General features: G+C 37.7%; 1 protein-coding gene across 9 annotated transcripts in view; it reads left to right on the top strand.

Moving 5' to 3' along the window:
* Positions 1-13,164, top strand: part of Cwc27 (CWC27 spliceosome-associated protein) — a 185,971-nt gene that overhangs the window by 13,070 nt on the left and 159,737 nt on the right. For 4 of the 9 annotated variants that reach the window (XR_001780798.2, XR_003950469.1, NM_001360094.1 and 1 more), the window contains exons 7-10: positions 1,840-1,909; positions 6,698-6,777; positions 7,598-7,631; positions 11,382-11,542. Coding sequence is in view for 4 of the 9 variants with exons in the window: in NM_001360094.1 (NP_001347023.1) it covers positions 1,840-1,909; positions 6,698-6,777; positions 7,598-7,631; positions 11,382-11,542 (345 nt within the window). In the remaining 5 variants the exon portion in view is untranslated. Of the gene's footprint in view, positions 1-1,839; positions 1,910-6,697; positions 6,778-7,597; positions 7,632-11,381; positions 11,543-12,227; positions 12,959-13,164 lie in introns of those variants that run through there. The other 5 variants (XR_001780799.2, NM_026072.1, XR_001780800.2 and 2 more) reach the window with 3 other exon arrangements.

The following is a 13,164-nucleotide window of genomic DNA, read 5'->3' as shown; positions in this document are numbered from 1 at the left end:
TAACATGTATTAATAAATAAACACTTAGTACTCACTATAGTTTATAACCCATAGCTGGGTTATTGAGAAATATTTACTCATTTTTAAGTTAGTATATCCTTAGTATAAAGACTCTGGGAAGGCGAGAACTCTAGAAAGGATACTTTTCATGTGTGTGATAGGAGTGCATACTTATGTCATCTACTTTGGTGCTATTCAGTATAATCTTTTATAAATATTTTTAAACATAACTATCTCCTTCACTGTTTTGTTTTTCTTAAAGATATTGTCTTAAAATAGAAATTTATTATTAATAAAGTTTAGTAGTTTATACCAATATTGTTTACATTAATTTTTTTGTTTTATTAAAAATAATAGAGTTAGATTTCAACTTACCATTTTGCTGAATTGCAGCATCCTATTTCAGTGTTAGCTTCAGACAGTTCTATGTATGAGCCTGCCACACCCATTTCTGAAGTTTATCAGTCTTTCTGAGCTTTGCTTGCCCATGGCAAATATAGAGGCAGTTGTAATGAGCACAATACCTGCTTATCAGGAAGGTGAGCTGAGAGGGGTACATATAAGACACAGAAGCATAGATGCTTAGTGTGTACTGGGCTCCAACAAGGTCAATACATTAAGCTGCATTAATAAACTGACCGATAGGAGCCTGGTACTTCAACAAACAGTACCTGTCTTGTGGCAAAATCACTTTCTGTGTCAGTATGATTTTCTTTGATTCCATGATTGATTTCTTATTCTAATTCATTGATGCTAAAAAGGTCATTGTCACCGTGTTAGGATACAGTGTTTCCATGTTACCGTCTAGCCTGATGACAAGTCTGAGTTCCTTATGTATTTCCTATTGTTTTCATTCAGAGCAAGTGTGTTAGGGATGTTATATGGTCATTGCTTGCATGTAGATTTTTTAAAAAATTACTCAGTTGTTGCCAAATGTTTTACTTTTTCTAAAACTCAAGAGAGTAGTTTAATAACTTAGAGTTTCTCTTACCTGAGTTTCTGTTGTTGTTTAGTTTGAAAGATCTGAGACATTTTCTACCCATCAACTTTTTGTGTTTCTTAGTTTTAAAATATTAAAATGTATTTCTCAGATATTAAAGTAAGTTAATCATCTGTAGTGCTCTCAGTTCTCTCTCTCTCTCTCTCCTCTCTCTCTCCCTCTCTCTCTCTCTCTCTCTCTCTCTCTCTATATATATATATATATTCCTTTTTAAAGAATTATTTATTTATTTTATGTATGAGTACACTGTAGCTGTCTTCAGACACAGCAGAACTCAGGACCTCTGTAAGAGCAGTCAGTGTTCGTAACTGCTGAGCCATCTGGGGTCTATATTTATTAATGTTTATTTTCTTTTTTCTTTCTTTTTTTCCCAAGATTTATTTATTTTATTTATATGAGTACATTGGAGCTGTCTTTAGACACACCAGAAGAGATCCCATTACAGATGGTTGTGAGCCACCAGGTGGTTGCTGGGCATTGAACTCAGGACCTTTGAAAGAGCGGTCAGTGCTCTTAACTGCTGAGCATTTCTCTAATCCCTAATGTTTATTTTCTTCCCAGCTTTGATGGCTATCAAAAGCTTATTTCTGTCATGTGTCAGCGAGTTCATTATGCTAATACCCAGAGTAAATCTCTGGTCATTAGTTGTGGGTACTAGGTGAAGTGTTAGCAGTCTGAGGCCAAGCCCTTTGCTCCAAGATCCTGAAACCCTCCTACTGAAGACTAATACTGTGTAAATAGAGTGTATTTCATCTTAGAAACTTGTGCTATTGCTTAAAAGTGAGGTATTTATGATTTTTGTCTAACTTTTCTCTTGAATCTTCTTTCTTCTTTGATAGAAATTTTAGTTTACTTTCTTTTGGAGAAGAAGCTGAGGAGGAGGAGGAAGAGGTGAACCGAGTCAGTCAGGTAGGCTCCCCTTTGCCCGTCGCATGTCTGTCTCCTGCTCTCCTGGCGCAGCACGTGTGCCTTCTCGCCGGCGTGGCATGGCGACTCTGCATCTGAATGCTCGCAGGGCCGTTTGTGCAGATTCTGAGTTGATTGCCCCTCAAAGAAGCATAGCTTGTATTTATTTATTTCTAATCTTGTATATTTTTGTCAGTTGAAACCAGTCTTAAAGTATTTTGAATGGGATTCAAATTTATAAATAGAATTTAGTTACTATTTGTCTTTTATTTTGCTATATAATAGTGTTTATCATTATTATAATAACAATCAATGACTCAGTTACTTAATATTCATTTTAAATGTTATTTCCATATATTGTGTTTGCTTTATTAATTCTCAATTCCTAATATAGCCCTTAGAGATAGATATTGGTACCCTTCTTTATATAAATACTTGGATTTATTCATAAGGAAAGCAAGGTACACAATAATGCCTGTGGATTAGAATTATAATTGTCCAAAGTCACATACCTAGCGAGAAGTTACAGCTGGAATTAGCCATGTGTCTTAACTGTAGATTCTTGTATATTACCCCGTGACCTTTTATTTTACCAACCCCTTCCAGAGACTTATGAGTCTCATCATAAGACATCTAGAAACTTTACAGGAACATTTTGCCTACATTTGGAGCAAATTGTGATATTTGTATCCAAGGAAAATACTTGTAGAGTCTTTTGGTTCCAAATGTGTGAGCTGCATTTTTTCCCTGGAGGTGAATGAGCACTGAGACTATCACCATCACATTCTCTTGGTGTTCCTAGCAGAGAACTAGCAGCATCACCCACTGGGCTCTGTGTGGATAACTGTTAGCAGTTTTCCTGGTCCACCTCTAGATGCTAGAGATATATTTGTTTAACACCCCAAATGCCATCCATTCTGGATGTCTTTTACAGTGTTTGTAGATCTGTTCTGAGTGTAATCTAATGTCTGTTGCTCATGTTATCCTGCAATTCTTTTACAGACAGCTTTTTCTTTTGCTTTATTACAAAGGAAAGGATGTGACTCCTCTCGCTGTATAGCACTCCAGCATTGGACTTCATATTCTTTGCTTTAATAGCTGAATAAAGTTCTGGCCTGGGAACTCATTGGGAGTAGATTCTGTTCCCTTCCGAATTGACTTTAGAGTAGCAGGAACTTAGACTCAGTGTCACCGAGCCCTCTTCCCACTGATGCTGTGATCTTCAGTGATGGCTTTCGTGCTCAGGTTTTCTTTGTGTAACGTAAAAGTAGTATGTACCTGCTAAGGTTGTGAATAGAGATCCTTTGATACATTATACAGTCCTGAAAGATGCCATTAAAGGTTCTATCTTAAAATAGAGCAGGATATTACCTATTACAATTAGTATTTTATTCTTGAGCTTAAGATTTGAATGGTTTGTATTGTGATCACAGGTATTAGATAGAGGCTGCCACTCTCTTGTGCAAGCAACATGGAGCGCTGCCGAGAAACCTTGCCAGTGTCCTTCCTAAGGCGCGGCCTGAGTGGGCTTGGGGAACATGTGCTGCCTCTACTGGAAACTTGCGGCTCTCTCGGCCCGCTGATGTGTTCTGTCTGCTGTATAATAGACAAGCGAGCGGTTAAGTTTGAGAAAACAAAACCACAAAAACAGTTTGAAATTTACTGTCTTAGAGGACAGAAGTTGCTCAGAAATCAGGAGAAAAGCCACATTTAATTTTATTTGTGTTTACTTTGTTTATGTACAGTTATTTTCAGACCATAATCTTGACTCAAATTCATTTCCCTTCTTTTTGGTAAAATGATATCTTGATAAGAAAAAAGAATAGGCTAAATATTAGAAGTGGTTTTAAAATTTAGTCTTATTTCTAAGTGTTGAAATAATTAGAGCCAAAGCCAAGTGAGTCCTTCTTTAGTGACAGAACAATTTGAAGTTTCAGTGCTTGCATGAAATTAAATATGTCTAAAAGGCTTAAAAATAATTGTTTCATTATTCACTTGCTTATCAGGTTTCTGTTTTCAATGACTCCTCAGTGGTAATCATTATTCCAGAACTAGATTGCAAGTTAATAATTGTTAAGGTCTGAACTGAGGCTTTACTGTATGTGGGAGAAGAAACCCGAGTCCCCTCTGGTTTGTGGATTATCAGTGTGAGGTTACACACACTCTTTGACCTCACTCCTGTATGCCTGACAAGGTGTCTCTCCCACGTGGATTAGCTTCTCTTCATTGTTTCAGTATCTGTGCTCTGCCTGATGAAAACCTCTTTGAAATCATAGAATTTTATAGCTCTAAGGGATCTAGTCCAACTTCCTTTCTTTATGGCTGCGGAAACTGAGACCCAGGTTAAGTGACTTGCCAGACTTACCTATTTCCTTTCAGATTGGATTGCATGATAGACCGGTGCTGTAATAACCATATCTCAGGCTCAGAAAAGCCCTCTGTTGACGTTCTCATGATATTCTTACGGCGCAGGAAGAAATGCAATCTAGGAGATAACACTGTCAGGTGGATTCAGAGCAAATTGAATACTTTTGCCCAAAGGGTGCTTTCTTGTCAATTTGTGTCTGATTTTTTTTTAAATTTATTTAACTCTAAGTGGAAACATAATAGGAATACTTGAAACTCTGTACATTAGTCCAATAAGTCCCAAATCTGTAGGACAAGACAGACAGAATGGTTTGTGTATCTTAAACTGCACTCTGGACACCGAGGCATGGTCTTCATGTTGCTTCTTGGTCTGGGAATTCTTACACACATTTGCTCTTAAGGCCTTCACTTGCTTGGATGAAGTCCATTCACGTTATGGAAGATCATCGCAAAGACTACTGACCTAAGTTAATCATCTACAAACAATACACCATCTAGACTAGTGTTGCCTATAACGCTGGGCAACACGGCCTGGAGAGGTCACCACACGAATGAACTGTCATACGGTTAGAGGCTGGACCAGTGTTATCCCTGTCAGCATGCCCCTTAGCTCTTTCTGTCTTCTTCTTTCCCTCCTGTGCTCTGTCTGGTTTCTTTTATTTTGCTGCATCTGTATTTTTAGTGTGACGTTCCAGGTCCATGCCAGTTAGTGTTCATTTCTAAATATGCTCGTGGTTGTTTTGACTTCCTTGCAAAGTTTCTTATGTAGAACTCACTAAGTGTATTTAGTCTTGTTTTCAGCATCTAAACCCTTTAGCCAAATAATGATCTTAAAGTAGGTCATTTGGGAAGAATCTGCATTAAAGAGAGTCATACTTCCATCCCAGTGTCTCAGACTCTACTCATTTTCCGTTCTTCCCAGTGACTTTCTCTGCCTCGGTAGTTGACTATAGTGGGAAGGGATGCTCAGAACCTGCTGTGTTGATCTTCTATCTCCATGCCAACTCAATTTGAAAAGTTAAGGAAAACCTAGAGTGGGAATGGTCATTCAGCTTAATTTATATCTTCTTCCTGTTTTCAAGTCTTACGTTAAATCACTGTGGAACAAATTTATTCTTTTTTCTTTTAGCTGTCTAAAATGAGTTTTCATTTGAGAGCTCAATAAGAACTTCTTTTCTGCTTTCTTTTTCCCTTTTTTTTTTTGTCCTTTTTAAAATTTTAACTTTTAGACACAGGGTCTTGCTAAATAGCCCTGACTAGCCTCAAATATGTAATCTTTCTGTTTTAAGTTTTGAAGGTTAGGATTACAGCATGCAACACTGCACCTGGGAAGAACTTTTTTTTAAGTAATATACTTAAGTTGGCATATAGAAATTATATATATTGTGTAGAACATGTGTATATACAGTAGGATATCTGAGTTAAGCTAGTTAGCATACACCCATTTCACATACCACATACATGCTGTTGTAAGAACATTTAAAATCTTTCTGTAGGCTGGAGAGATGGCTAAGTGGTTAAGAGCACTTGCCCAGAAGAACCAACTTTGGCTCCCAGCAGCGACATGGCAATTCACTGTTGTCTGTAACTACGTCCAGGTGATCTGACCTCAAGGGCGTCTAGGCATGAATGTGATAAACATACATACAAACAGGCAAAACATTCATACGTGTCAAATAGATAATTAAAAATATAAATAAAAGTAAAATCTGTGATTTTCAGGAGTATAAGAACTCACTTAATATTAATTAACATTACTAATAAATGATATACAACTGCAATGAACCTTAATCACAATCTTGTTCCTGCTATTTGTCAGTGTAATTTTCATTGTCTTGTCAATTAAGAGGCTGACACAGAGGGATAGAGGCCAACCCTGGATGTGGTGTATCACTGTATGTTAAAGGATAGGAGTGAGTTTTATCTCAATTCTTGTTTTTATCTGTGGGTCGTACAAGTTAGTCAGTTGTATGTGAATCATAGACACTCAGATCTGACAAGCCACAAACTTACTTTTAACAGTGTCACTTTTTCTTGGGAAAAATCCTAAAAAAGTATTTTTGAGCCATGAGTGGTGTTGTATGCCTAAAATCCCAGCACGAGAGATGCTGACATAGAAAGATCATGAGTTCTAGGTTAGTCTGGGCTGCATAGAGAACTCAAGGCCATCTTAGGCTAGAACTAGATGGAGATACCGTGTCTTATAAACCAAACAAATAAAGCTTAATAGTTAAAGTAAATAAGTAAAAATCCTATTTTCTGTTAATAGAAGGATTTCTGTTTCCAAAGCTTTGATTATATTCAGAAACTCGTCTTTTACTAATCATACTATGTCCTTACTAAATTTCATGGAAATGTGTTAGCTTATCTTTTTGGAAGACCTTTCGTTCCCTACTCACAGCTGTATTGTTTGTTCCTTCCCAGAGCATGAAGGGGAGAAGTAAGAGCAGCCATGACCTGCTCAAGGACGACCCGCATCTAAGCTCTGTCCCAGCAGTGGAAAGGTCAGTGCAGTGCTGCTATGGCCCTGAGCTCCTGCCTTTAGGCTTCTTCTCATTCACTTGGTTTGTTAACAATCAGAGCTCATAAATTAATTTCCTTAAGCCCAAACAAAGCAATAAAGCATTTTGATAAGTGACTAGTTGTAGGCTAGTCTGATTACCAGAAACTGTTTGTTGTAATAATTTTATGTTTAATTCCATAGTGCCTTGCTGACTGTCTTTCGAGTTGTTTTGTTTGGTATCATGACTGACCATGTGAGTGGCACATCTGCTGTACAAATTCTCACAATGTTCAGACTTGACAGAAATCTGTCTTAATTGTCTTTATTGTCTCTGAGAGGTAGGAGGTGAATCAGTGTTAAATGTATTAATTACAATGAATTATTGGCCTGTGTCTCACACAGAGATAAAATACTGTTGTACTGAGGCCAATTCATCTCTAAAAAATCGTATTTCAAATTACTGTTGTTCTCTTAGTATCCTTTAACATGTAGGACTTGGTCTCTTTAACCAGCATCTTTTAAGCTATAGGAAAATTGCTTTCTGTAGATTGAACAGCCTTGGTAGTAGTTGTTTGAATTAAAAAAAAAAAAAATCTAAGGAACTCTTGTATCTGCTAATAGAGTAGTATTTTCCTCCCTCTGTTTATAAAAGGTGGCTTCATTTGAGCATGTTCCTGTCTGTTGTACAGTGCCATTCTGAGAACGCTGTGGTGAAAAAAAGAACAGTAATTCCAGAAAACTAGCCTACACTTTAGATAATTAAAGCCTTTTATTAGTTTCACTTTGAAGCTAAAATGTATTTGTTTTACTTATTTTTGTAGTGAAAAAGATGATGCAACAGGAGATTTAGAAGATGTGAGTATTCATTTTAGTATTACTACAGATAAAACAATTTATAAATAGGTCAAAGTTCTACAAACAAATTACTTTTTTAAACAAAACATAGAAGTATAATTGCAATTTTAAAAATGAAAATCATTTTTTACTATTAGAATATTTACTTCCAAATAGATTTATATATTTCCCTACAGAATTGCAATCTTATATGTGAATATCTGCTCTGCTTTTTCTCTGTCACATAATGTTATGTGACTACCTTAAGCTCAAATGCTATAACTTCATTATGTTAAGTTTAAGTGTGATGCGTGAGCATCCTGCATGCTATATATGAAGTACATAGAGGATTAGTTGTAACAGTACATTCCTTTGTTACACATATTCCAGAAGATTCTCTTTTAAGGTTGTAGCTGTATTACTGGCTAGCAATGTTAAGAACAGAAAGGAAGGCCAGTGAGATAGCTCAGTAGTAAAGGTGATTGCTCTGAAGCCTAAGATGGAGCTCAATTTCCCCACCCACAGAGGAAAAGGAGACAACTGACTCCTCTACATTCAAGCTGAGGCAAGTATGCATTCACACACACACACACACACACACACAATATATATATATATATATACATATATATGCATAATATTTTTGTACACTGTGTAAAGTTTACCCTGGTGTTATTTAAATGGTGATTTTTCTGCCCTCATATCTTATTTCAATCTGGACATGGCATTGTAATACTTATACCAAGAATCTCCTGTCTCAAGTTTGTGAAAACAGTTCTTACAATTTATTATGTGAATAAATGCTGATCACCCAATAGTTGGGCAGAATAGAGAATGAGGTGGGATATCCACTCACTATCTACTAGGGAGAGGGAGCTTCAGGTGCAGCTGAAGGACAGGAATGGAGCCGTGCAGAAGGAGTCCTGAGAGTTAAATCAATAATCATACGCAAGTATCATGGGCTGGGGCTAGAAGGGAGCCAGATTAGCATAGAAGTTTAAAGTACATCATTTAACTACTCAGTTATTGAGATGCAGTTTTAAATAAATTTGGTTTCCCTGTGAAGTTATTGGGGAATTAACATACAGTATAATTCACTGTTTATATTAAGAATAATTCATTTACCAATATATAGTAAAAAATTTTAAAAACCACAAGGAAAATTTTCTGTGTTATATGAATGTTAATTTTTTCAAATTTTATAAATACTATGTTAGTATAAAGCCTATTAATGCAGGCATTGCACAGTTATAGTATGTACAGAGATTTCCTATTTCAGTGTCAAAGAACAGGTTCTCTGATTAGCTACAGTAGAGAGAGTGAATATTTGATTTTGTGAGAAAAACATTCCTGAAAGAGAGGAAACTGTTGTATTTTATAGAAGACTCGACATTAACTCGGTGGAGAGTACCTCATACTCTAAAGCTGGGCACAGATTAGGTCTTGTTCAGGAAATGCAAGCTGAGCTTTAACGTCTAGAGAAACTTGCTGTGAGAGCAGTGAGCAGAGGACATAAAGGAGCTGCCAGTGCCAGTGTGTCCTGGTGGGACAGGTGACCAGGACAGTGACAGGGAGAGTGAGATGGGAAGTGAAGGGTGGAGGGGTTGGCAGGCTTACACAGTGCCATAGCCACGGTCAGGAGTTGGTCTTACCTTAAATATAATGAGTAGCAGTTGGAGGGTATCTATCGGTTAGAGAGAAAGGTGCTGTGGTCAATTATGCATTTTAGAAATAGTATCATTGGCAACATTACAGATGACCCATGAGAGGAAGTAGGGTAAAGGGAGCTATGGGGAAGTTGCTGAAGGAGGAATGCTTGAGGAGGGAGATGAGGAAGGAGTCTGAGATCACCATACGTTTCTGGCTTAGTGGCCTTGTTAGCAAGGTACAAGAGAGAACAGGCTTGAGGGTGTGTGGTAGATGAAAATTCATTAACAATTTGTATATTTTGAGATGAGTTATCTTGAAGCATCTGGTTACAATAGTATGGGCTGGGATATGGCTTTGCTTTTCAGTCTATGGGTAGAGTAAGGTCATTTAAAGCTCTAACTACTTTTAGATGCCAAAGCTTAGGAATGATTTAGTCTATGGATCCTTTCCCCAGAAAGTGTCCTACACTCACAAACAGAATCTTATGACTTTGCAAAGGATTTGTTTTATATCTGCTGAGGCCCAAACATGACAGGTCTGTGCTTAAGAATAACTTGAGTATCTTGCCAAAGGTGTGAAGTTTTTATCCATAGAGATTATTGGTTCATGAAATCTGCAACAAGACTTGTACTTATAAGTAATCAAGTAATAATCTGATTGATTCTGTACTGACACTTTCTACATAGGAAAATCAATGTATAAATGTATATTCATATGTGGGTTTTTGTTTTTGTTTTTTGTTGTTGTTTTTGTTTGTTTGAGATCGGATCTCAACTGTCTAGTTCTGACTGGCCTGAACTAGACTTGCTCTGTGACCAGGCTGGCTTCCAACTCTGGGAGAAAGGATTGCCTCTACCTCTGCTTCCCAAACGCTAGGGTTAAAGGCAGGTGCCATTATGCCTGGGTGGACTTGATGGTTTGTTTGTTTTTAAAGATTTATTTATTATTATAAATAAGTACACTATAGCTGTCTTCAGACACCACCCAGAAGAGGACATCAGATTTCATTACAGGTGGTTGTGAGCCACCATGTGTTTACTGGGATTTGAACTCAGGACCTTCTGAACAGCATTGCGTTCTTACTCACTGAGCCATCTTGCCAGCTCCCGGATTTTATGTTTTTAACAAATAACTATCCAGGAAATCTGAGAGCCAGTCTTTGCAAATCACTGTTGTAGGGTTCCTAATTCTCAAGTCAGGACTGTCTCCCTGTGGCTCAGCAGCCCAAAGAACCACAGGAGGTAAAGCACACCGTTGCTGTAGTTCTTCTTTCTCCCCTCTCTCCTCCAGCATTGCTGGGAGATATTTTAAAACTAAAGCGAAAATAGTAAGCCAGCTGGCCAGAGCTTTTGCTGTCACGGTGTATTTTCCTTAATTGTCTGAGAAACAAAAACCATAGTAAGTGCTATGGAAATATGAGGGAAGGGGAATATGAGGTGGGAAGGTTTTATTTATTAGTAGTATTTTTTTTAATTCTGTGTTAATAATACAGTCAAGAAATATGTCACTAAGGGGATAGGACAGGAAGAAAGTAGGCATTTGGATATCTAGAATAAGAGTGTTTCAGGTTAAAGAAAATGACTCAAAGGAGAAAATGTCACGGAGAAGGTAGCTAGTTCAGGTGCAAAGCTTTCTGAAGATTAGTGATTAGTGTCTTAGATTATAGGAGCCTAAGGGGGTTTTGTTTGGTTTGGTTTTGCTGTTGTGAGGAGCACTCTGGTAGTGTTATCCCAAGGTGCTTAAATCTCAGCTTCTTTAGTGCAGTGCCCTGCCTCCCCTCACCCCTCACCCTTCACCCTACCCCACCTCTTCTTGAATCAATTCCTGGTTGATGTTGTGTTGGTCAGCTGCCTCCAGAACCACAATTCTGCTGGATTTTGTGTATAGACACAAAACCCTGGGTGCTACAAAGGGGGCGCTACACAGAAGAGCTGGGAGTGAGGGGGCTAAGTATCCTTGGGATCCCATCTTATTTGCCTAGAGCAGAATTCAGGGGTCATCCCGAAGGGAGAAAAGTCTACAGCACCTTACTGACTCAAAACTAAACAAACCTGGCCTAGAACTCAGCAAGCATTTCAGATGAGTCTCTGGACACAATGGCCAGACGCTACTCACTTTCAGCTTTTACAGGATGGTGAGGATGACAGTGCAGAGCGTGACGAATACATGGAAGATGATGAGAAGAACTTGATGAGAGAAAGAATTGCAAAACGGTTAAAGAAAGATGCAAGTGCCAGTGTGAAGTCAGCCGGAGACGGGGAGAAGAAGCCGGCAAGCCGAAGGTGAGTCAGGACGGTGCTCTGGGCATCTGTGCTCTCTTCTTACGCCTCTCTTTTCCAGCTGGGACCGGTATTCTGTTCACTAAACTGTAAACTCACAATTGCATAATGCTTGTTAACTGCTCCAGCTGTGAAAACCAGCGTCTTTATGACCTAAAGAGACCAGAATCAGAGTAAATTTAATGTACAGTAAACAGTATATTAGCTGCATGTACGAAATTGTGTTTACTAATACCAATGAGAACATTGAGTGATTTATATGGGAGACATCCTCAAAAATTTACGTGAGTAAAATTTTTCCAAATGGTGAGTAAAGTGGGCTGAACCCATTCTTAGATGTCTTTTCAAGTCCGATTGACTAAATCCTCACACCTGTCATTGGCATTCTGGAATAAGTTTCAGTAACGGCAGGAAGTTCTGTGTGGTGTTAAAAGTTTGTTGGATTTTGTGCCTTAACATTTTGCTCTTTTGAAATTTGACTCAGTTTAAAGCCCCCCTTCTTCCCTACATGACTCTTTTTTACAAATCTAGGGTATACATCTTAAAAATCACTGTATTACAAAGACATGGGACGTCTTTTCTTCAGTCGATGCATGCAGTACAATAGAACTTCATAAGTAACTTTGTGTGCGTGTTTCCCAGCCTCGTGGGGGAAGCTTAAACATCGAGGCAATTCCTTCCTTCGCAGACTTCCCTGAATATTTGCTTTGTTAACCAAAATGAAAAGTGAGCCGCAGAGCTTCTCCTGAGGACGTCCTTGTTGTGCTCAGCAGCGAGCTTACAGGCTGCTTCATTTCTCGTCTGGGCAGCAAGTTTTCCTGCAATTCAAATAATTATTGTTGAACAGGTTTTAATCTTTTCCCTCTTTTTTAAGGTATATATATTTAAATTTTTTATTTATTTTAGATTAGGCTTAAAATACAACTTTTTCTTTTTTTTCGTTTTTAAAAACATTTAGTGGGCAAAGCTAACACTAATATATGGTATATCTAAGTATGTATGTTTGGATATTTCTTAAATTCTGAACTCTATCTTGTTGGCTTCAATACAATTTAAAATAATTATATGCCATGTAACTAAGTTATAATTTAATACAACTGAATTTTCTATAAGAACTAATTAAGGCATAGTTTTAATGCACTTCTCATAAGTGACTAAAAATGGTTTGCTTCATATGAAAAAACATTGCATTTTTCAATATTGTGTTCATCCTTACCATAAAGGGTTGTCTTTCAAAAATTGTCATTTGTGTGTGGTCATGCTGTGCAGACGTGACATGAGTGGATAGTGTAGGCATATGACCTTGACCATAAGGATGCTGGGAGCACTGAGATGTTAGTAGGTGAGGAATGAATTGATTATAGTTAATAAGGAGACTGATTGATAGGTGGTAATCTGTGGCAGCTTAAAAAAAAAAAACTGATGAAAGTTCTAATTAAGAAAGCAATTCCTAGGCTGGAGAGATGACTAAGCGGTTAAGAGCACTGACTACTCTCCCAAAGGTCCTGAGTTCAATTCCTAGCAACTACCTGGTGGCTCACAACCATCTGTAATAGGATCTGATGCTCTCTTCTGGTGTGTCTGAAGACAGCTACAATGTACTCATATAAATAAAATAAATAAAT

This window comes from Mus musculus, chromosome 13, assembly GCF_000001635.26.
Source record: "Mus musculus strain C57BL/6J chromosome 13, GRCm38.p6 C57BL/6J".
In the NCBI taxonomy this organism is placed as follows: Eukaryota; Metazoa; Chordata; class Mammalia; order Rodentia; family Muridae; genus Mus; species Mus musculus.
Note: the sequence above shows the minus strand (reverse complement) of the source record. Positions and strands in the feature narration are given on the sequence as shown.